The sequence below is a fragment of the Lissotriton vulgaris genome, chromosome 2_1, assembly GCF_964263255.1.
Source record: "Lissotriton vulgaris chromosome 2_1, aLisVul1.2, whole genome shotgun sequence".
NCBI classification, from domain to species: Eukaryota; Metazoa; Chordata; class Amphibia; order Caudata; family Salamandridae; genus Lissotriton; species Lissotriton vulgaris.
Window position 1 is genome coordinate 341,165,978 of NC_141687.1, and position 21,460 is coordinate 341,187,437.

The following is a 21,460-nucleotide window of genomic DNA, read 5'->3' on the forward strand; positions in this document are numbered from 1 at the left end:
GAATGCATTGCTGTGGCGAATAGTTGTTTGTATTAAGAAAATGAATAAAATACATAAAAAAATAAAAAAAGAACCAGGATATTTTTGTTTGACCATATCAGTCATTCCACATCATATAACATATACAACACCAATTGAAAAGAATCATATTAAGGTAATCTTAGGTATCTTAAAATTAAATATGATTAATACAAATCTAAGCGAAAGTGTCTTTGAGATTACTCTAAAATAAAAAGCACACACACATCAAAGTTCTTCTACATTCATTTCGTAAAAAGGTTCACCTAAGTTAAAAGGACAGTCATTTAAACCATGTTTCAACATAATTATAAAAGAGCTGCAACATTACTGGGCATGATGAATCTGCTCTTCCTTACCCTGTGACTATATCACTTTAATAAGACCAATTGTATTTATCACAAGAAAACTACCCATCATCTTTGTATTCCTCCCAGATCAAACCCTTTTCCCTTTGGGTTCTAAAAAAAAAAAAAAATCATAACGGTCACATAAATCAAACATTTGTATATGGCATCAACGGAAAAAACAGACTTTGTGGGCATTGTGACATACGTACAAGTTTTGGACCCTGTCTAAACAGACATTTCACAAATGCCAATCACACCTTAATTTCTGAGAAGAACCAAAACACAATCAAGTTTAATTATGTTTGCAGTGTGGGGTTTGGCCTATACACAAAAAGTAATCATTAAGTATTTATTCCTTTTTAACAGAACTGAAAAAATAGACAATTCGGTCTCCTCTGTGCATTTGTGAGTTAAAATACAAACTATCGCTCAAGTAAAAGACTCACTTACAAAACAATAACTTACTGCTCAAAGAATATCATCATCAGAGCAGAGCAGACCAAACCACTCTGGAGACAGGTACTCAAACCCATGAAGGTTAGGTGTCTTTGGTGGATGTGATTGAAGATTAGCCTAGGGAAGCATATTTAAACAAGCATTTGCAATGCAATAGGTCTCGCAGTTGTTAAGAGTTTGAGCCATTGGCATTGTAATTGCCAATGCCTTTTATTTACTTTTTATAAACTAACACATAAATAAAAGGCATTGCCATTTACAATGGCAATGGCTCAAACTCTAACAACTGCGAGACCTATTGCATTGCAAATTAACTGCGACAGCTGCATTTTCAGACGGGTATCACTACACCGTGGCGACAACGTGGGTGGTTTGGTTATAGGTATATAGCAACTGCAATGTAACCATAATAAGAAGCATACTATTACCAGGAGTCACGGACGTGGTATTCTCACACTGAATCGGGTCACAGCGCCCAGACATGCTCAAGATTAAGCGCCGTTTTACTCCAATTGTAGTGGACTATGCCTTAGTTGTACATAGGCATCCCTGGACTCAGCATATTGTTTAATATAAATATTGAAAAGGCAAATGTGCCCTTGCCGGTATTTAAATAACAAAATACACAGTTGATGGACAGAATGCAGAACAATGTCTTACATTCACCCCAGTACAAAGATCTGGGCCTAAATCCATCGTTTTTTTGCACTCCACACCACCCTAGGTCAGACACTGGCTATATGCAAATCAGCCTTGACCCTGTGCCTCATGGGAACAGTCCAGCCCGAACTACCAAGCCATGTCTTTCCTAGACCGGAATCAAGCATCCAAGGATCGGTTTCTGGCTATCAGCCTTCTTCAGCCTGGATAGCTTGACTCCAGTGATGTGGAGAGCCTGGGACTCACGTCTGAGCATACCCAGCCCACTCGTGGTGTAAATTGCAAAAAAACTGATAGCCAGAAACCGGTCCTTGGATGCTTAATTCCGGTCTAGGAAAGACATGGCTTGGTAGTTCGGGCTGGACTGTTCCCATGAGGCACAGGGTCAAGGCTGATTTGCATATAGCCATTGTCTGACCTAGGGTGGTGTGGAGTGCAAAAAAACGATGGATTTAGGCCCAGATCTTTGTACTGGGGTGAATGCAAGACATTGTTCTGCATTCTGTCCATCAACTGTGTTTTTTGCGGTATTTAAAATAAGGCACGACATTTTGACCAAGATCAGTTTGCTCCCACAGCCAACCAAAGATTTGAACCCTGGGCATGCGTCCGTATTTAGCAGTGTACATCTCTGGTCACTCCGGTGTAAACTGGGCCGTGTCGCATGGCTAGTCACGGTACATGACCGCAACCAATCCGCGGCCAGCACTGCAGCAGGCCACATAGCCCCTTCCATTCCTGATGACGCCCGCAGTCCCTGTTCCGCGCAGAATTGGAGAGGGGGTAGCCTGGCAGGTAAGGGGTTAAGAGGGTCGGGGGTGTGTTTGTCCCCAGCATTTACACAAAGGCACTACATTGCTCAAGCGCTATGAAAGAAATAGAAGAAAAGAGTGGTGTTTACTTTATTTGAGTATGTGCGACGTAAAGCGCTCTGACACCCCCTGCCTTGGGTGCCTCGTGGCACTATCATCCCAGTGCAGGGCGTCAGCGCTTTACATCGCACCTACACATTCTACATGGACAATAAATCAGGTGTGCGCATCAAAATAAAAGAAGTTTACATAAAAGCGTGGGGGTTACAAGATGTAGGACCTCCTCCCGGTGATGTCACGTGCCTTCTGCCCCCCTTTGTGAGCCCCCACCTTTAGGACGTCTTCTCTGGGGGTAAGAGAGGCCAAGTTACAACTGTCCCCCGACTCCTGGTTCAGATTAAGCAGTGCATTCTGGGACTTGTAGTCTCCGCTCAATGCTCCTGACATTAAAGCAGGGGTTGTGAGTGGAGGCTCCCTCTGGCGGTGAGTATGGAGGGGGGAATCCTATGCAGAGCAGGCCGGCTCACCTGTGAACCTGGGCAGCCTCCCGGGGCTGTCTCACCTGAGACGGCTGCAGTCAGGCCCTCCAGCTGTCTCAGGCCCGGGGCCCCCACTTTGCTGCTCCCTGGAGGTCGCGTCTCGGCCACTCCTGGCTTCGGAGCCCAAAGAGCGAAGGATGCTGGAATCTGTAGTTCTCAACCTCCCCTGCTATAAACTGCGCGTGGGCGGGGCCCAGACAGCAAGGGTCGGGGGAGGCGCCATGAGGGGGCGGCATGTATGAGTTTACGTGTGCGGCCCCGCCCCGGCACCCTGGTATTATTGGGGGGGGGCGTGACAGGAGCGCGTCAGGGGTCTTCGGTGAATCTTACACCCCGGTCCCGTGTTTACGGAGTGTAGCGCCTGGGGATGGAAGGATCTGGAATTCTCAACGAGGAGCTATGCAGGAGAGGATAGCGCCGACCCGCGAGGCTTCAGTGGGGGTGCAGGGGGGCCGGGGTGACCCAGAGCGGGCAGAGAGGCCTCTAGGAGCTGTGTCCATGGACAATCCCCTCCCCTTCTCCTCTCCACCCCATCATTCATCCATCCCTCACTGTCCCCCGCGCTGCGGCCCCGCTCGAGGCGCTCTCACTCACCTTCACTCGCGCGCACTGTAGGAGAGTCTGCACCGCCCGCGCCTAGAAGACCAACCGCCTCCAGGGGGCGCTTTTATACCCCCGCGGGGCCGAGCCGGAGGGTTCGAGGGGGCAGGAGCTGAGCGCTGCAACACCCGGGGAGGAGGGGGGCAGAGACTGTCTGCACTCACATGACCCGACGGGAGGGCTGGGGCAGAGTTCGTGCAGGGGGGCAGGAGTGTCTGGAGGGGGAGCCCATGGAGTTCCTTCAGGACGGGGTGATGTGTTCATATGTTCCATCAGGTCCGAATGAGACCTTCTGCGGACTGTATAGCGCCCCCCGGGGGCGCCAACACGGAAGACTTCAAAAGCGAAAGCAGCCCCGGATCAGAGTGAGAGGGCGGGGGCTACCCGTGCATGCGCGCTCCGAGACCCGGCGCCAAAGCGGAGTGCGGCATCTGAAGTCCCAAGGTCCCAGGAAGGGGGCCGAGTGAAGACCAGCGCTGCATAGGGAGCTGGAGGCTGACGAGAGAGACAGGGACACGGAACGGAACGCGCTGAAAGAGCCCGGTGAGTGAGGGGAGGGGAGGAGGGAGGGATGTGTGTGTGTGCGTGCGTCTGTCTGTGTGTGTGCATGTGTGTGGTTTGTGTGCCCGCCTGCGTGTGCATGTGTTGTGAACATTGTGAACAGCCTGACGGAATCGGAGCGCGTGTTCACCCGCACGACCTGATCCGATTCCGGCAGGCTGCGTGTCCGTGCCAGTCTCTTGTCTCCTCTGGGTAGTCCTTGAAAGCTGAAAGGACTGAAACGATTGCAATAGACTCACTTTGCGACAGCAGGGGCTTCCGCCCCTGCATCGCAGCGAGACCTAAAAACGTAGATAGAGTATTCATGTGTTTTGTTTTCTTTCAAATCTACAAAGGTTAGAAGATGCACATGTATCATTGTACAGCAGAAGTGATGGGTTCAGCAAAGCCTTCGTAAAGGTCATTTCAGCTGACCCTCAAACATTAACTCAGAGATAACGGGATTACGTTAACCTGCGTTTCTATCTTCAGGATGCCTTTTATGCTGCTTGGTGTAGTTAATTACTAACTAATCACTAAACCAAGTGCAATTTTCCTTGCGCATTTGTTTCACACATTCCTACAAAATTATAAATTATGCAGCGCCTACTCCATAACCAGACAAGGGCAAAAATCAGAAGTCAACCCAAAGTGTACCAACATGAAAGTGCAATAGCAGCAGTTTAATCATTAAATCAACACAACTATGCAGTTTGGAATTTTCTTGGACTCTGTCCTTCCAGTTATCTATATACTCAAGGGTGAAGAAAACATGCTTGCCCATGCTTTATCTATCATTATGCAATGATGTGGCGTTTTTTATGTAACCCCCTTCAGCATGTAACCTTCATCAAGTCCCGGCAGTGTTATGCCATCTGCACACTAACCTTTTCAAATAAAAAACCTTGCATTTGCTTTGGTTCACTGTTTTTGGCCTATGGAGAGTCCACCCCATCTCTGATATACTCTGTTAAGATACCAGTTCTGGACTGTCTTAGCACAGTCCTATTGCTGAGTGTCTATGTGAGGTAATTCGACCAGACGAGTTTTACTTAATAAAAAGCACTCAAAGCCAATCAGATCTAGTTCCAATAAGGCAAAACGTCAGCTCCACAGGTCATGTTTAGTTCTGAGACTTAAAAGTGTTTTTCAGGCATCATGGGTTTACTGTTACCGGAAGAAGCAAAACGGTACCTGTGTTGCCTTCAGAAGATATTGTGCTTGTAAAACGAGTTAGCACCTATGAGTTTGTCTTCATTTTACGAAACCGCATAAAAATGTATTAATAAAATGACAACCTAAAAAAATAACTGCTATTGTTCATTCAGTGGTTTGTGTTCAACCTGCACCATAAGCTGGATCTTTGCCAGTCCAGGAGAGGTGTGGTGCTCAGGACCAAAGGATGAGGAAACACACAATGCTAATTTTAAAGATAAACCAATGTAATATCAGATGTCCTGCTCATTCAACCAATTAACGTCATCAATATCAGATACAAATTAAATGTACCAACTTCCATGTGGTCTAGAAAGGAAAACTTTGATAATCTTTTCAGAAATGATGACAGTCATAACTCACTAAAGCATTTGAGACACTTTCCTGCATTATTTTGGGATTTCCAGACTATATTTAATGAACTGCAAGCACATATTTTGATTGTGTCGTGCAGCAACAGGCACAGAAAGTATGAATACGGACCTGTTCATACCCTGAAAGAAGAATCTGATCCCAGCGAGAGCTCGGCCCAGTATATATTTATGAAATTAAACCATCTAACACCCTGAACTCACTCCACTCTTACAAAAAATGTACTTTAATATTTAAACATTATTGTATCGTTATTGTGATTTTTTTAGGACTTTTATATAGCGCAAACTTGACCCGAAGGTATGGGGTATCAGAGCGCTTTACACGATCACCAGTTACATGAGGACAAATTCATTTTTGTTAGGCAAGGGGAGATTAAGTGGCTTGCCCAGAATCACAGGATGTTGCGCGTCCTTGCCGAGCCTCGAACCCAGTTCCCCAGATTTTAGGTCGGCCGCCCTAGGCATTAGGCCAACTTCTCTCCCTTTTAAATGTAATGATAACACTTGGTGTCACCAACTCAAAACAAAACAGAATTATCAAGAAAAAAAACTACATCTTAGATAATGCTTGGTCCGAAAATAATTGCGTTTTCAGACCTATGTAATTCTGTTTTAGAAGAACTGAGGTTTCAAACTTTTCTCAATATCTAGTTCTTGATAGGCGGATGCTGATAAATCCCATGTACTATCTAAACTTTACGGGATCTGGGTGTTGTCACAGTATGCGTATAAGAGGTCAACACATTGATTATAATGAATGTCAGCTGCAGAGAAACGGAAATGGTAATGAATAAAACCCGTGAATTGTATCTCATAACAGACAGAAGCATTCACAGTAGAAAAGTGGAAGGAGCACTCACTGCCTGATGTCTCTCTGAGCAAATGGAACATAGCCAACACAATAAAAGTCCCCTAAAACGAACTGGCTGTAGAGAAGTTAAAGAAGTCCAGTGCACTTGCTTTGAGCAAACATTACCAGTATGATATCATCGATAATCAACTTTTCTAAAAACTACTAAGGAAAATATGTTTCTTCAAACAGTACCAGAAGTAAAACACCTTCAATAACTATCTAGAGTATTCTAACAAACAGATTCAAAACCAATAACAGTCTTTGAAACCAAGATTTTTTCGCTTACGTATTTGTTCACTTATGTTCGACAGCCCACTCTGGCTCTGCTGTAAGTGAATGGGCACAGTGAGATAAGCAGCCGAGGACAAGGCAAAAATTTAGAAAGAGCTCTAGGGTATGCATTAATAAACTTTACCGAGATGTTGTTGGTCAGCAAAGCAAATGTTTTACGTTTTCGTGGTGCAATAAAGTCCACCCTATGCCAAGTCATACAAACCACTTTCTTGGACCAAACTACAACCAACAGCCATTTTTAGGTTTCGCCTATTATCATTCGCTTGCGAATGTAATAGGCGAAAATTCAATGGCTCGATCCACTCGTCAAACCACTGCGGTTTCTTCACAGTGCGTGTGAGTCACGTGACCACAAAAGCAGGTCACGTGACCACACAAGCACGCACATCTCCCTAATCCGCCTGCCACACTTCTCTCTCCTCGCTCGCATTCCCGCCCCCCCACCAGGCTCTCTTGCCCCCATCCGGCTTCCCTCCGCGCATCTGCCTGCCACACTTCTCCCCTCGCTCGCATTCTCGCCCCCCCACCAGGCTCTCCCGCCCCATCCGGCTTCCCTTGTTTACAGATACTACACATCGGCAACAGCCCGCGATTTGCTCACTGTGCATAATTTGTTATTAGACATCTTCCGGAGACGCTTGTTCGTATCGCCACGTAAGTACATTCATCTTGGGTTTTACTGGCACTCACCTTGTTACTGTATTTTCCTAGTTGTGATAAATGAAAGGCACGCACGCTCACCAAGTACGTAAATTTAGCCCATGTTTTCGCAGCCCTGACAGGTTTGCTCTTTCACAGTTTAGGAATGTGGCAGTCGAGCTCCAAGCGAAACTCTTGAGGCCAGCCGATGATTTTCAATTAAATAAACTTATAACATTACCTTACGGGCGTGATGACTGAACGCATATTTAGGATGCGGCGCTCGTTGTCTCAAAGTCAATCTTCGCAGTTATGTTTTAATTATTGTGACTGTAACTCTTCCAATTCATGCTTCAATGCTCGATCACTTTTTGTGATCCTAGGCAGATAACTCATTGTGCCAATAGTGGCTGCAGAAAGGTCGGGATGGGGGACCTTTAAATTGGTTAATACATTAACACCAGTTATTTACAGCGCTTGGTAATGGCAGACCAGCGCTATAACGCGCAGTTTAAAACAAGACCGCAAACCTTATTAAAACGTATATAAAGTACATCCATAATCGTTCTCTTCGCCACAAAACATGCCAACGCTGATTGCCCTATATTATCTTATCAGTTACTACCTGCCTTTGATCCCTTCAGAAACCGCACATCCAGGCTAGACATGCGGTTTCCGAAGGGATCGAGCGCGGTTAGTAACTGCAGGGGTTGCGGTCTCAATCGGAACAAGATACCCACGTGTAGTAGATCACGTGTTCCATATTATATATCATCTAATCTACGTGCTGGCGGATCTCAGTGGTGTGCAGAAGATCACACAAGTGGCCCCAGACCCCTGCTTTCCCGCGCTGCTGTTTCACTGCACGCGCGCCAGTCCGAGGGGACTCTGCTCTCAAAGAAGAATATTGTCAAAAAGTGCCAAATTGTTTGTTTTCACGCGGCCTCTGTTGAACTCGAAGGTTTTATAGAGACAGTGAGATTGGACGGCGCTTCCAGATAGTTCCATCGACTGTTTAAGTGCCCGGCATTTTGCATTGTACTGCAGATTCGATCGTCTAAGTAAAACGTCAAAAAACACTGATATGATTTATAAAATTGGAGGCAATAAAATGGATGACCTCTCAGATTTGGGGATGTCATAATATGCATTTTAGCCCTCTGTTTTTTCGATGCCTTCTTTTACGGTCAAAAACAGGTTTTCTTTTTGCGTTTTAGAGACAAAATCCCCCCACAATCGAGAGATTTCAACCTCCTGCAGGGGTGCGTTCATGGGTATACGCGGTATCTAGAAGGGCAAAGCAGAGAACTTTATATTCTGTTTTTGAAAGAAGCCCCCCCCCCTCCAAATTGAGCCTTCTAATCCATGCTCCCTCTACCTGTCCTGTTCTCACCGTGTGATCTTGGCAAACTGCTTTTTCCACTGCATCGGCTCCCCTTCCTGACAAAAATAGAAGCGGTTAGAAGGCTTGAGGGCTTAACCTTATTTGTAACATATTTGATAATACCGAAGAGGTGGATGATCTAAGTGTTTGTTTCTGACACCTGCCGGCCAAGAGTTCCAATAAGGGCCACCTCAGCCTTTCATCTTTCCAAGTCGTCACACTGGAGCACCATTACCAACGTGTCAACCAGACGCTTGCAAATTACAGCGCTTAGAATTGGTATAGCTCCTTCTTTAAAATATTTATTGGCAACAAAAATCGAGCTATTCATGACCATCGAGGTTTGGGAAATCAAATAGAGTATTTTTGAAAATAAAAAATAGAAAAATCACTTATCCAGCCGTTGCCCTAATTTGGCGTTACACGAGGGAAAATGGCCACTTGAGCTCAAATTTTGGCGGCAGACAGCTCACAGAAAAGTGCTGACAGTCAATGAGTTTTTTGGTATGTGCTTCCGCCGGTCTCTTCCCCCCCCCCTCCTTTAAATAACGTGACGTGTTATACACACTTTACACGCTTCTACAATTTTGGGTGAATCTGAATTGAAGACTGCAAGTTGTAAAGTAGTGGGCACTTGGCCCACATACTTGTACATAATGCACACAGGCACCGTAGTAGGAGGGTACAGGCGCACGTGCGCTCCGCCCCTTTTATTAGCAGGGTCACAGTTACAGCACAAGGCTGAACACTAGAACGTGTCCCACGTAGAGTCACAGCCCTGTGCCCTGAGTGTTGGCCTGGTGCTCAACGACTGGACCTGGTACTTTCCGGTACTGAGCACCTGCACTTCTTTCATCTGAAAGGGCAAGTACCTGCACTTGTTAGTGCTGCTGCAATACATTACAATAGATGAGCACCGGCGCAAACAGGCACTCTAATGTTTCAATTTAAAGCACTACCAGTTACGGGTGGTTTTTAGGTTTCGCCTATTATCATTCGCTTGCGAATGTAATAGGCGAGAATTCAAGTGCTCCATCGACTCGTCAAACCACTGCGGTTTTTTCACAGTGCATGTTAGTCACGTGACCACAAAAGCAGGTCACGTGACCACACAAGCACGCGCATCTCCCTAATCCGCCTGCCACACTTCTCCTCCCCTTGCTCGCATTCCCGCCCCCCCCAACAGGGTCTCCCGCCCCCATCCGGCTTCCCTCCGCGCATCTCCCTAATCCGCCTGCAACACTTCTCCTCCCCTCGCTCGCATTCCCTCCCCCCAACAGGCTCTCCCGCCCCCATCCGGCTTCCCTCCGGCCATTTGCCACCATTGCAGACAAATGAGACAGAATGGAGAAATACAGGGAGAGGCTCCTAAAGTTTTCACATAATTACTTAATTCCTCTGAAGCACATACCAAGTTTTAATGATAATGGAACTCTGGAATTCCTAAAGGGACAGACCCCAGACAAAAATTCCCTACGTGTTGGCTGGCACTGGAATATTCTTCACAACAAGGATACCCCCACCTTGAATACAGGCAGTATGAAAACGCTGACGAAACGCAACTTCTAAATCAGTAAGAAGCTCCCAAGCCGATGTCAATGACGCAAACAGAAAAATAAGGCTGACCTACTAAAACCGGAGTACAAAAGCATTTATTTATGTATGCATTTTTATATAGCGCGAACTTTATATTGCATCACGCCTTCTGGAACATTGATACCTATGCAGCCTATCTTTCATGCTTATAGGCGCTACAGATGTCGACATGTAAGGAATTTAAATAATTCATGCATAAAAACAGGCAGGGCAAACTCCCAGACACGAGTATTTAGTAACAACAAAACAACACACTGAGGGAGGCAAACATACAATAGGATACGAGAAGACTATGTCAAATTATGTAGGTCAGAAAGGGAGCGTTAACAAGCAGGAAGACCCGCTTCCTTCCACGCAAAAAAAACAAGCACTGGCGTTGCCAATAGGTTTCGCATTTGGAAAGTTGGAGCGGTTGGTTTTGTAAATGACATTTTATATTTATATATCGTTATTGGCATTGTCAATAACAATATATAAATATAAAATGTAATTTACAAAACCAATAGCTCCAACTTTCCAAATGCGAAACCTATTGGCAATGCCAGTGCTGGTTTCTTAAGGTCCCGTAAATAACGTAGGCAAGAGTTATAAAGAGCTGAAACAAAATACTCTCTGCAAGTTCCAATGCTGTGTGACATGGTCATCATTCAATTACTTTTCCTCATATGGACATCACAGCGGTTAAACAAATAATTATAAAATTATTTAGCATTCAATAGTTGGGGCTTTCTTACCAGAGTTTTTCTGATTGGTGATGGGCTTGCCTTCCGCGGGTATGGCGTGCTGGAACACATGCACTGTATCCTGGATTGTTTGCCTGTGGACACACATCTCGAGGGGATCATTGCTGGAGGCAACATTCTGGGCAAGCACGTACCGCGGTTCTGATTTTAAGTTTTTGGCAAATAAAGCGGTCTTTTCCAACGTTAAACCTGGTGATGAATACACTGTATTAGAAATATGTATTTGAAAAATAATCTTCCTCATTAAAGCCATGGACATGTAAACGCATCTGTTGTCCAAAGCTGCAATGTATTTAAAATCACTGTAAATAAAAGGGGTTAAAAAGAACATGCTAGCAAGTGTTTGCTGGGCGGAGTATCAAAAACCTTTAGATGATGGCAGACATCACTGGGCATTGCCCCCCGCCCCACCCATGGGCCACTACGTATACGTATATTCACTGAGCGGCCCTTGACCCTGTTTTCAGGCCAGGTCGCTCCCCCAACGCGGTAGCCACCCTGCTACTGCTGTGCCCCTGAGCCCTGCTGCCTGCCGGTTCGATCCCTGGTGGCCCAGTGGTGGGTCACCTTCACTAGTACCTGTTGTTTCTCTGTGCCTCTTCTCCCGAATTTCTGTCTTTCTTTTTGCTGTCTTGATTTCTATCTTTCTTTGCCCTCCCACAGTTTTTATTTCCTGACTTGTATTGCCTTGTTTGTGCCGTTTTTTACCCACTGTTGTATCCCATTATTCTGTATTGCCTTGTCTGTGCCACTCATTCCCTTCGCCCCATCCCGCGTTTGTTTCCCGCCACTGCCTCCCCTATGGCCCGCCCAGATTCGCTCCCGCTCCCCCCAACCAGCTGCTCCTTCCTCCCTCCACCCTTCATAATGCAGGCCGCGCAGCAGACAGGCGCAGCGGGCGCGCCTAAGGCAAGCACGTCCGCGCCCAGCGCAATAACCCCTGGCCCCCGCAGGAGCCATACAACCAGGCTGAGCTAAGACACCGCCACCCTCCACGCACTCAACACCGGCCGATCACCCACCTGCTACCGAGCCACCCCGAAGCGCACCCACGGACCCTTCTCCTGCCGAACGTGCAACTTCACCTGCCTCCGCACCGCCACCCTGCCCCCCGGACCATGCAACAACAACCACCTCAAGTGCATCCTTCTCAACACCCGCCTCGTCCACAAACACGCCATCGAACTCTGGGACCTCCTCAACATAACTGCACCGGATGTCGCCTTCCTCAGGGAAACCTGGATGAACGCAGCCCCGACATCGCCATAGCCATCCCGGACAGCTACAAGATCACCCGGAAGGACCACATCAAACCGGAGGAGGAATCGCCATCATCCACAGGAACTCGATCAGTGTCACGACCAACACCGAGGACGCCCTCCCCTCCGCCGAACATCTACACTTCCAGATCCACACTGACCCCAAGACCACCCTCCGAGGAACCCTCGTCTACAGACCCCCGGGACCACGCACACAATTCAGCGAAGCCATCACCGATATCATCAGTGCGCATGCCCTCACCTCCTCAGACTACATTTTCCTGGGAGACCTGAACTTCCACCTGGAGACCAACGACAAAAACACCACCTCCCTACTTGAAAACCTCGCCAACCTCGGACTCAAGCAACTGGTGACCACCCCCACCCACCTCGCCGGTCACATGCTGGACCCCATTTTCTCCGCCAGCAACAATGTCTCCTTCAGACACACCACTGGCCTACACTGGACAGACCACAGCTGCGTCCACTTAACCTACCAGAAGACCACATCCCACCACCGCCCACAACAGATCCCCTGCAGATGCTGGAGCAAAGTCACCACAGACCAGCTGACCACAGCACTGAGCCAAAACCCTCTAAACGACACAACTGACGCCAACGCCGCCGCACGCAACCTCACACAGTGGATCAGTGACTGCACCGACGCCCTTGCACCACTAAAAAAGCCCTTCGGCAAACCCAGCAACAAGAAAGCCACCTGGTTCACCAACGACCTCAAGAACACAAAGAAATCATGCAGAACCCTCGAGAAGACCTGGCGCCACGACCAGAGAACCTCACAGCTCTCAAGAACGCCACCCGCAAACACCACCAACTGATCCGCACCACCAAAAGGACCACTTTCAAAGAACGCCTAGACAACAATGCGCACAACAGCAATGAGCTCTTCAGCATCTTGAAAGAACTCTCCAACCCCAGCGCCAACTCTAACAACATCCCACCCTCGCAAGACCTCTGCGACTCCCTCGCCACCTACTTCCACCGCAAGATCGCAGACATACACGTCCGCTTTGATGCCCAGACCCCGCTACCAGCCACCGAGCCAACGCTCCCCACAGACACCCTCAGCACCTGGACCCCCGTCAGCATCGAGGACACCACCCACGTCATGAACACCATCCACTCTGGCTCACCAAAAGACTCCTGCCCTCATCACATATTCAACAAAGCAGACGCCGTCATCGCACCCCACCTCTGGAACGTCATGAACAACTCCTTTTTGTCCGCCACCTTCCCAGAGAGCTGGAAGCATGCCGAGATCAACGCCCTACTAAAGAAACACACAGCGGACCCAAAGGATCTCAAGAACTTCCGGCCCATCTCCCTTCTTCCCTTCCCAGCGAAGGTCAACGAGAAGACCGTCAACAAACAGCTGACCACCTTCCTCGAGTAAAATGGCTCCTTCGACCCTTTCAAGTCCGGCTTCCGAGCCAGCCACAGCACCGAGACCTCCCTCATTGCAGCCACCGACGACATCAGGACCATGCTCGACAACGGGGAAACCGCTGCCCTCATCCTTCTAGACCTCTCTGCCGCCTTCGATACCGTCTGCCACCGAACTCTAAGGTCCCGCCTCCACAACGCAGGGATCCAAGGAAAGGCCCTGGAATGGATCACCACATTTCTCTCCGACAGAACCTAGAGAGTCCGCCTCCCTCCCTTCCGGTCAGCGGCAACCAAAATCATCTGTGGCCTACCCCAAGGCTCCTCACTCAGCCCGACCCTCTTCAATGTCTACATGAGCCCCCTCGCCACCATCGTACACAAACACAACCTCAACCTCAACATCATCACCTACGCTGACGACACCCAGCTGATCCTCTCCCTCACCAAAGACCCAGCCACCGCCAGAATCAACCTCAAGGAAGGAATGAAAGACGTCGCAGAATGGATGAAATACAGCCCCCTAAAGCTAAACTCAAGACAAAACGGAGGTCCTCATCCTGGGAACATCACAATATGCCTGGAACGACTCAAGGTGGCGCGCTGGGCTCCCCACTGACACCCACGGACCACGCACGCAACCTAGAATTCATCTTGGACTCCTCGTTCACCATGTCCAAACAAGTCAACGCCATCTCGTCCTCATGCCTCAACACCATGCGCATGCTTCGAAAGATCTTCAGGTAGATCCCCACCGAAACGAGAAGGACGGTCAACCAGGCCCTTGTCACCAGCCGGTTGGACTACGGAAACGCCCTATACCCAGGAACCACAGCAAAACTTCAAAACAGACTCCAGCGCATACAGAATGCATCCGCACGCCTCATCCCGGACATCCCCTGACAAAGCCACATAACCGCCCACCTGAGAGACCTGCACTGGCTCCCCGTCAAAAAAAGAATCACGTTCAGGCTCCTCACCCACGCACACAAAGCACTCCACAACGCCTGACCCGAATACCTCAACAGACGCCTCACATTCTACACTCCAACCCGCCAGCTCCGCTCCCCCATCGTCGCCGCCATCCCACGGATCCGCAAAACCACCACCGGAGGAAGATCGTTCTACCTGGCCGCCAAAACATGGAATTCCCTCCCCGCCCACCTACGTCTGACCCAGGACCACATCACCTTCAGGAGACACCTCAAGACCTGGCTGTTCAAGCAGTAGCAGCACAGCCCTCCCACAGGTGAGTAGCTCGCTCTATAAATTTCTTGATTGATTACTGCTATTTTATTTTATTTAATGAACACTCCCTGTGTGCATGTCAGCCCTCGCTGAATCTCGAAATGATAAAAGCCTTGCACCAAAATCCATCTGTAGTGTGCTGTTAAGAGCAAGGGGCTCGGAAGGTGGATGCTTAGATTGCACGTGTGAAGGCATACATAGGGGGTGCCCCTTCACACAAGCACAAACCATATTATTTATCAGACATGCTAAGAATGGCTCAGGCAGAGTCATACCTCTGCTAAAATGTGCCTACCAGGGTACTAATCAGTGCACCCTTGAGGCCAATGAAAAGGAGGGAGAGGGCTTCCCCTTGTTAATTCTGGCCTTTTGGCATGGTTACTCATCTGCAGCACAGATATCCTGCTCTGCGGGTTCCTATATTCATGATTAAATTTGTGCCCTGCTGCAGACATGGAGTCACCAATAAAGGAAGCACAGTAGGTAAATAGAAAATCTAGCTTCCCTGTGCATGAGTGTGCATCTCCGTGATTGTTAGTGAGTGAGACTGAATGATGGTGAGAGAATTTATCACTAAGTGACAGAGTGCAAAGGAATGAGCGAGTTAGAACGAATGAGGATTGGGTTGGGGATCAGAGAGAGGAAAGATCAGTGTTAATGATCTTTGCTTATGGGGCAACCATGCCAACATACTGCATATTAGAGATAACTGAGCATTAGAGGCCCCTCTTGGGAAAATGCTGACAATGACATGCTGGAAGTAATTCTAGTCATATGGGGACACCCAATTCTTGGCTTCAGGAAAAACACCCAAGATATGTTTAGTTATTTTTTTTTATTACATGGGCCATTGTATAGAGGCAGCATCAATAGTATTGGCATACCGTATACAATTCTCAGTATAAGGGGATAGACATCATAAAATCATGGCAAGGGAACAATTCATTCTTAACATACACAGGGGCTAATGAGAAATCTCTGAAAAATTAATGAGGTCAACTAGTGTATAAAGTCCTCATCCCATTATCAGGAGCATCGAAAGATTGAGATGGATAAACAGCAGTCAAGCAGTGTTTGCGTTACGCTGCTGTTCACAATAGACAGGGTACCACTCAAGCTCCTCTGTTGATTAGCCACCCAAGCCTTTTTACATTCAATGGCTTTTAGAAAGTTTATGTGAAAATTGTCCTTCATGATGCACTAGTTCCCCATATTTTTTTCAAATGTTTTTCCAGTGGATATCTCCAGAACCATCTTCGCAGAAATTGGGTTTCATTTGCTCGCTCCCTGGAACCTGTGGCAAATAAAAAGCCCCACCCCCATTCAAAGATCACAAGTTGACACTAGTCCACCTACAGGTACAGTGTTGAGTGAGTTAGCAATGACGAAGCTCTCTGGGCTCTGTAGAACTGACATAAGCGTTAGAGTGTACTGCAGTGAATGCAGTTTTAGAATGTTGAGTTTGCAGTTACACACAGATGAATAAAGACATGCAACACCAAGCTCAGTGAGTGGCATAGTCATTGGCAGGAGCCCAGGCTGGGGAGGACCCTACACAATATATGAAGTATTACATATGCCAAATAGGGTGCTGTGAATAACTCCGTCGATATCAAAGAAATCATAATTTGAACTTTCAAAGCTCACAAAAACATGGGCCAAGTAGGGGTGGGGTGGAGGCACTCGCAAAGTCCCACCGTCCTGTGGCATGTGCCCTCATAAACATCCCCCCCAAACCTCCCAAGTTCATGGATGGGAGCCTCATAAATGCCCCTCTCTCAAAGAGAAGGAACACTCACAACCCCTCCCCACCCCCCCAGTCTAAAGGCGGTGGCCCCTCACAAATCCACCAGTCTTAGTAGCCTCCGCCAAACGTCTCAGCTTAGGAGCACTGGCCCAGTAATCACATCAGCCTAAAAGGGTGTGCGGAGACCTCACAACCGCCGTCAGCCTAAGGAGGGGATTCTCACAAATGCCGCTCAACCTAAAGCAGGATCACCGCTAACCCCCTTAACCAATGGACGCACTAGGGAATCACCACAAACCTCCTCAACCTAAGAGGTGGGCTAAAAAGGCCATGCACCTAAATGGAATAATTCATCCACCTGAAACCCGATCAGTGAGATGGCTAACACTCAAAGTCAAAAGGAACGGTGGGGGCTAACAAACACTTTCGGTCAAATGGGTATGCAAATCAACAAACCCCATTAGACTTATTGGAAACAGCACAATCCCTGAAAAAACGTAGGCACAAGTGGCATCACAATCCCCTTAAAACAGGGGGTTGGAGGACTTTACATAGTTTCTCAAACTAGGGGGTAAACCTAAGCCTTTTATAACTGTGGGTATCACAACCCTCTTAAAAATGGGGGCTCCCAGTACCCCTCCAAAAAAATCATAGAAGACCCTCATTCTAAGAAACCTGATAGATTCCTCATCAAAAATTAGAACTTCGTTGTCTCCCACTGCATGGGGAGGAGCAAATACATGCTCCAGGATATGAACTTTGGGGTCCCTAGTTAACCTGTCAGCACTGAAGCGACCATTAATTCCCCTAAGCCTAGCCCTGCCAAGTACCACGCATCAGGTGTTAGACTAATCCATTTTAGTGTGGTGGTCTGGTTCACCGCACTAAAATGCATGTCACGTATTTATAGCGCCTCATGACACCATTGGCGCTGCGTGGCATAAGCCGAGACAGATGTTGGAGCCGTGCTCCATGAAGTAAAGCAGCACAAGCCTTGTGAGTGCAGTGCACACACTGTGTGCTGCCTGCCCGCAGCCTGCTGCATACAGATTGGGAAGCATTGCAACCAACTACTAAATTAGAGCTGGCACTGCAACGTGGCCCAGGGGCTGGTTGCATTCAATTGGCGCACCACAGCACGTGCCACGGCGCAACCTCATGTGACGTGGCTGTCTCAGAGGACAACAACAAGTCTATATCCAGCAGTAATCTAATCACCTAGCACTGCACCTGCACTGAATGATCAAAGCCACTCGGGCTGCACTGCCGTAAGTTTCTGTTGGGATAGGATTATGCCCAATCAATATGTTGTGGGCAAATTAAACTTTTCTGTTTGTCTGGTGCCTGACTGATAAGAGAAAGTGAGGTTGGCATCCTCTGGTCCACATGGCACCTAATTGGCATGTGCACTCTCTGTGTGCTAAACAAGCCTTGACAGAGTCGTCGGCACGCATGACTGGAGCCAGGCGGAATGATTTTGATTTTACTCCTGCCTGCTTCGCCGCCCTAGGAAGACATTGCTGCTGCTCACGGCAACCTACTGCCTGCCAGAAAACAACATTTAGGTGGTGTTCTAGCCATTGAAAAATACCTTCTGCCAGTGCAAGACACTCCTAAGGAAAGCTGCCTGCGACTCATTGTGTGCTCTGAAACAGTGTAAACTGCAGCAACAGCCTATCGCCCCCCCCCCCCCCCCCCCAGCTAATGCCCCGAGACACATTGCAGCTGTGTGTAAATAAAGTTTGCTGCCAAAGCAGTTAGCTTTGAGACACACTCCTATGAGGTGGAATGGCAGGTGAGTCAAGCACTCTGCCTAGTCTTGACAACATACCTGTTCCTTCAAGAGTCTGCAAATGCCTGGACGGTATACTGAATTGAACTGAACACAAAACAGTATTTTTTCACTTATAACATGCCATTTCTGTATTAGCTTACTTTAAATATTAGTTATGGATCAGCTCTAGAATACATTTAAAAGTTCTTTCTATTTGTATTTGTTCCCTGGAGCATTGTTACAGTCACAAGTTGTCCTGGTTTCTTTAAGGACAACTTGTCAGTTCCGCGCGTCTGCCCTGGTGCGCTATTGTTATTTGATATGTCACTCATCCAGGAGTTCTCGTTCGAACCCTGCTGCTCTGTAGGGTTGACAGTCACTGCGGGAATACCAGGATGAGCGGTCGTGGGTTGTGCTACATATCACGTATGTAACCAATAAAGGTTTTCAAACTAAACCTTCGTTCAAGGACCATCATTTCCACACAAGAACCCTCTTTCAACAAGCATGTACAGATAAAGTGGAAAATTATTTACCAGCTTTAAGTGATTTTGCTTATTTTTGTACGCATTGGAACAATATCTGCCTAGTCTTCATTGGAGATGTGTAGCATGTGCTTACCTGCTAGGGTGCAATAAAGTACAAAACATTGTTCTAGCCATTGAAAAATACCTTCAGCCAATGCGAGACACTCCTAAGGAAAGCTGCCTGCGACTCATTGTGTGCTCTGAAACAGTGTAAACTGCAGCAACAGCCTATCGCCCCCCCCCCAGCTAATGCCCCGAGACACATTGCAGCTGTGTGTAAATAAAGTTTGCTGCCAAAGCAGTTAGCTTTGAGACACACTCCTATGAGGTGGAATGGCAGGTGAGTCAAGCACTCTGCCTAGTCTTGACAACATACCTGTTCCTTCAAGAGTCTGCAAATGCCTGGACGGTATACTGAATTGAACTGAACACAAAACAGTATTTTTTCACTTATAACATGCCATTTCTGTATTAGCTTACTTTAAATATTAGTTATGGATCAGCTCTAGAATACATTTAAAAGTTCTTTCTATTTGTATTTGTTCCCTGGAGCATTGTTACAGTCACAAGTTGTCCTGGTTTCTTTAAGGACAACTTGTCAGTTCCGCGCGTCTGCCCTGGTGCGCTATTGTTATTTGATATGTCACTCATCCAGGAGTTCTCGTTCGAACCCTGCTGCTCTGTAGGGTTGACAGTCACTGCGGGAATACCAGGATGAGCGGTCGTGGGTTGTGCTACATATCACGTATGTAACCAATAAAGGTTTTCAAACTAAACCTTCGTTCAAGGACCATCATTTCCACACAAGAACCCTCTTTCAACAAGCATGTACAGATAAAGTGGAAAATTATTTACCAGCTTTAAGTGATTTTGCTTATTTTTGTACGCATTGGAACAATATCTGCCTAGTCTTCATTGGAGATGTGTAGCATGTGCTTACCTGCTAGGGTGCAATAAAGTACAAAACATTGTTTATGATTTATTTACTTTTATATCTTCTGGGCACAAAATAATTTTTTATCCGTTTCTTAACCTTCCATTTGAAGGGATTTGTTGTAATGCTTCTCATTGATCAAAAGGGTGCAAGTTCTTATAGTTATCTCTTTTCATGTACTACAACGCTTGGTTTCACTTGCGATAAAATGTCACAGTAAGTGTCACACATTTGACAGTTGAATGTCAATCATTAGTGCACTGAAATCATGTAAATGTCACATAATCTAATAATGTGACAACTATGTGTATGAAGCTTTTTCACACCCCTTTGCTTCCCTCAAAACCTTGAATCTGAGGCTTGGCTGCAGCGAATCTCAGCCTCCAGGCTGCACCTCCAAGAGCACTAGGTTAGAGCCCTTCCAGTTCTGGTGCTATGCAGCAGTTTTAAGAGCTGCTTAGAGTTTCTCATTGCTCAAATGGGTGTAATTTCTGATATTTTATATGCTTCTATCGTCTTTATTGCTTGATTTTGTGTGCGAAAAAGTGTCACTCAGCGTTGAACGTCACTCATAATTACACTGAAATCATGAAATGTCACACATCTGAAACCTTGACAGCTATGTAAATCTAAAACTCACGAACCCACTACGTCTAAGACCCCCCTACACGGTAAATCAATTGGTTCAATCGCCAGCCCTGCTCCCCCTTTTCATCACTCCCGAACCACCTCCCTCACCGGACTCCATGGCTCTCTTTTCTGCTCCTTTCTGTCCACAGCCGGCGATCAGTCTGCACTGGAGAATGATTGACCGGAAAAGGGAAGAAGACTCTCTTCGCGCGCCGGTTCCGGGCTATGGACAGAAACGAGGGACTTGAGTGAATTGCACATCCTTGAATAAGCCATTGGGGACATTGCCCTCTTGTGGGCAAAGTTGAGCTTGCATGCTGAAGTGCACAATCCATGCTCCAACACAGATTTGGAATAAGCAGCATGGAGGCAGTTTCAATCTACTGAATAGTGGTGAAATAGTAAAATCAATCCTAGCGAAAATAAATAGGGTGGCTACTTTTCAGTTATCACTCAGAAGGACATTTTGCGCGCGTGGAGGAACTTTCCATGGTGGCAACAGTAGTCGTTTGCCTGGTAATGAGGGTTGTGTCGCAGAGCAAATTATTTGGGTTTTGTGATCTATAACCCACTCGTTTACATCAGTCTGGTTTGATTCAACTGTGTCGGATATATTAAGTTTACCGAGTGTGATTACTATATAGAGTGACGAGATTTTGAAAACCAAAAACGGGTACATTTTGCAAACAGAAGGAGGAATACACTTGTACATTAGTTAATGGGCACAAAATGTCTTTAAGTGACTGCGCGCATCAATGTAGAAAGGGGAAATTATGTTCCCACTCTTAGTGACACACTGTACACATCCATAATCCAACATATAATATGTTCATACAGTACCCAATTGGCCTGCGTTTAAATATC

The 21,460-nt window shown here is 47.0% G+C and overlaps 1 protein-coding gene across 1 annotated transcript in view; it reads right to left on the reverse strand.

Moving 5' to 3' along the window:
* BLMH (bleomycin hydrolase) overlaps window positions 1-20,793 on the reverse strand; it is a 784,033-nt gene extending 763,240 nt beyond the window's left edge. The window contains exons 1-2 of the mRNA XM_086955092.1: window positions 20,705-20,793; window positions 11,065-11,262 (exon numbers count right to left, since the gene is read on the reverse strand). Of these exons, the coding sequence (XP_086811218.1) occupies window positions 11,065-11,262; window positions 20,705-20,714 (208 nt within the window). The 5' untranslated portion in view covers window positions 20,715-20,793. The remainder of the gene's footprint in view (window positions 1-11,064; window positions 11,263-20,704) is intronic.
* Window positions 20,794-21,460: the final 667 nt, after the last annotated feature.